This window comes from Acartia tonsa, chromosome 3, assembly GCF_053477335.1.
Source record: "Acartia tonsa isolate MP-2025a chromosome 3, ASM5347733v1, whole genome shotgun sequence".
Taxonomy (NCBI): Eukaryota; Metazoa; Arthropoda; class Copepoda; order Calanoida; family Acartiidae; genus Acartia; species Acartia tonsa.
The window spans coordinates 54,223,630-54,225,452 of NC_137262.1; the positions used below are offsets into that span (position 1 = coordinate 54,223,630).

At 30.0% G+C, this 1,823-nt stretch overlaps 1 protein-coding gene across 2 annotated transcripts in view; it reads left to right on the top strand.

The window, feature by feature from the left end:
- Nucleotides 1-753: 753 nt before the first annotated feature.
- LOC145314586 (fibroblast growth factor receptor 3-like) overlaps nt 754-1,823 on the top strand; it is a 24,406-nt gene continuing 23,336 nt past the window's right edge. For both annotated transcript variants that reach the window (XM_080154565.1, XM_080154566.1), the window contains exons 1-2: nt 754-804; nt 1,092-1,174. In XM_080154565.1, coding sequence (XP_080010691.1) covers nt 762-804; nt 1,092-1,174 — 126 coding nt within the window. In that variant the 5' untranslated portion in view covers nt 754-761. The remainder of the gene's footprint in view (nt 805-1,091; nt 1,175-1,823) is intronic.

Consider the following 1,823-nt stretch of genomic DNA (forward strand, 5'->3'; position numbering starts at 1 on the left):
TGATTTTCCCAACAATAGCTTTTATAAAAAAATCTAGAAATGTTTAAAATTTGTTTGGAATTCAAACTTACTTCCTTTTCCCTAATTTTTGCATATTTTTGATTCTGACATAGTTACAAGGACAAATATTCTTTTTAAAAGCGAAGCTTTTCTTTAATTAGGGTCGATCTGTACGTCCGTTCGTAATGGTTTATTTAAACATGTAAAAATTTAGAACAACCTTTGCATGTTATAGTTATCCTATTCATCTGATTTTTGGATTAATGAATTCTATAACAACTTCATTAGTTTGATACTTTAGATTGTAGGAGCGGTGATGATATAAATACAAACCTCTATTATTTTAATCTTATGCACGCTCAGGAGAAATATACAGAACATTATCATTGAGCTTTTCTTCTTTCTTTTCAATTGCATATTTTCTATCATTGCATATTGTTTTGTTTTTTAATTGTTAGGTAAAGATTAGAAATAAAAAACCCAAAGATTTAACAATGGTCGAAGCAGTATGTATAAGAAATGTCTCCAGTATAGCTTCCAAACCGAGTAATATCCACTGGATTAGAACCGGTTTTCGGTCATACCAAAAACCATGTATAGCATCGTATTACAGACAATATCAAAATAAAAATCATAAAATTAACACCCGTTTTTTTTAATACTGCAGGGCTAACCAGACTGGTTTGGATCTCGTAATTTTCTATTTTAATATCCGAGGAAATCTAATGTTTTGCATTTTTATTTTTCAGATAATTGTAGAAATGGAATTGAATGGGTACGGAGATGACCGACTTTCATACAGACAGGAAAATAAATACAATTTGCATACTTCCTCCAAATTTTTGAAAAAAAAATTTTTGAAGTCTCAATTATTCACAATTTAACACTAATTTGTTTTATAAACTATTATTCTATCAGTCATCTATCTTAAATTGCATTCGAGTGAATCACATTCCTTCTATAACGTTATAGACTGAAGGTCAGACAGACAAAGTATATTTTAGTGCAGCCTTGCTACTAGAAAAAGGCAACAATCTTCAGTTATTATGAAACTTGGAGATAGGAGAGCAATTCTTTTATTTTGTTTGTATAGGAGGAAAGTGAGCAACAGAAATGGGCTCCTCCCAGATGGGTACAACCTTTCAATCCTACCAGATTCCAGCAAGGTTGCCAGGTAGGAATTAGCTGAAGATCTGAATAAATTGATATTAGATAGATATATTAATCAATTTATTATTCAAGGTTTGGTTAAGGTATAAAGTAGCTGTCTGTAATGCCCTAGCAAAATGGGGACAGATGTCACTGCTTTTGGCCTACCTATTCCATTGACGTCTGTAAATATCCCATACCCCATCTCTTTTCTAGGTTTTTTCCTTCTTCCCTTTCTCTTTCCCTTTACTATGACGTCAATAGACTAGGTAGGTCAAAAGCTGTTTCATCTATCCCTATTTTCCTGGGCACTAAACACAGCTACAGAAATTATCATAAAAAAACAATCAAAAAGACAATTGATAAAGATATAAAGATTATAATGTCTATTGTACTGTACGTTATACATAACTGTGTTTATTTTGATAGAGGCTGACTAATAACTATCTTTCATTATCTATTCTTATGCTAATGTAAATTTTACAATATTATAAAGCAGTTCTATAAGATTGGCAAAAAATCTTATTAATAATTACATTTTTCAAAATATTTTACAAATTCTACATCTCATTTGAATAGATTTATCTAAATAAATTATTAAAATAAAACAATTAATTGGGGAAATTAAACTTTAGACGGATTGAAGACCTTTAATTTACATATATTAGTGCAAT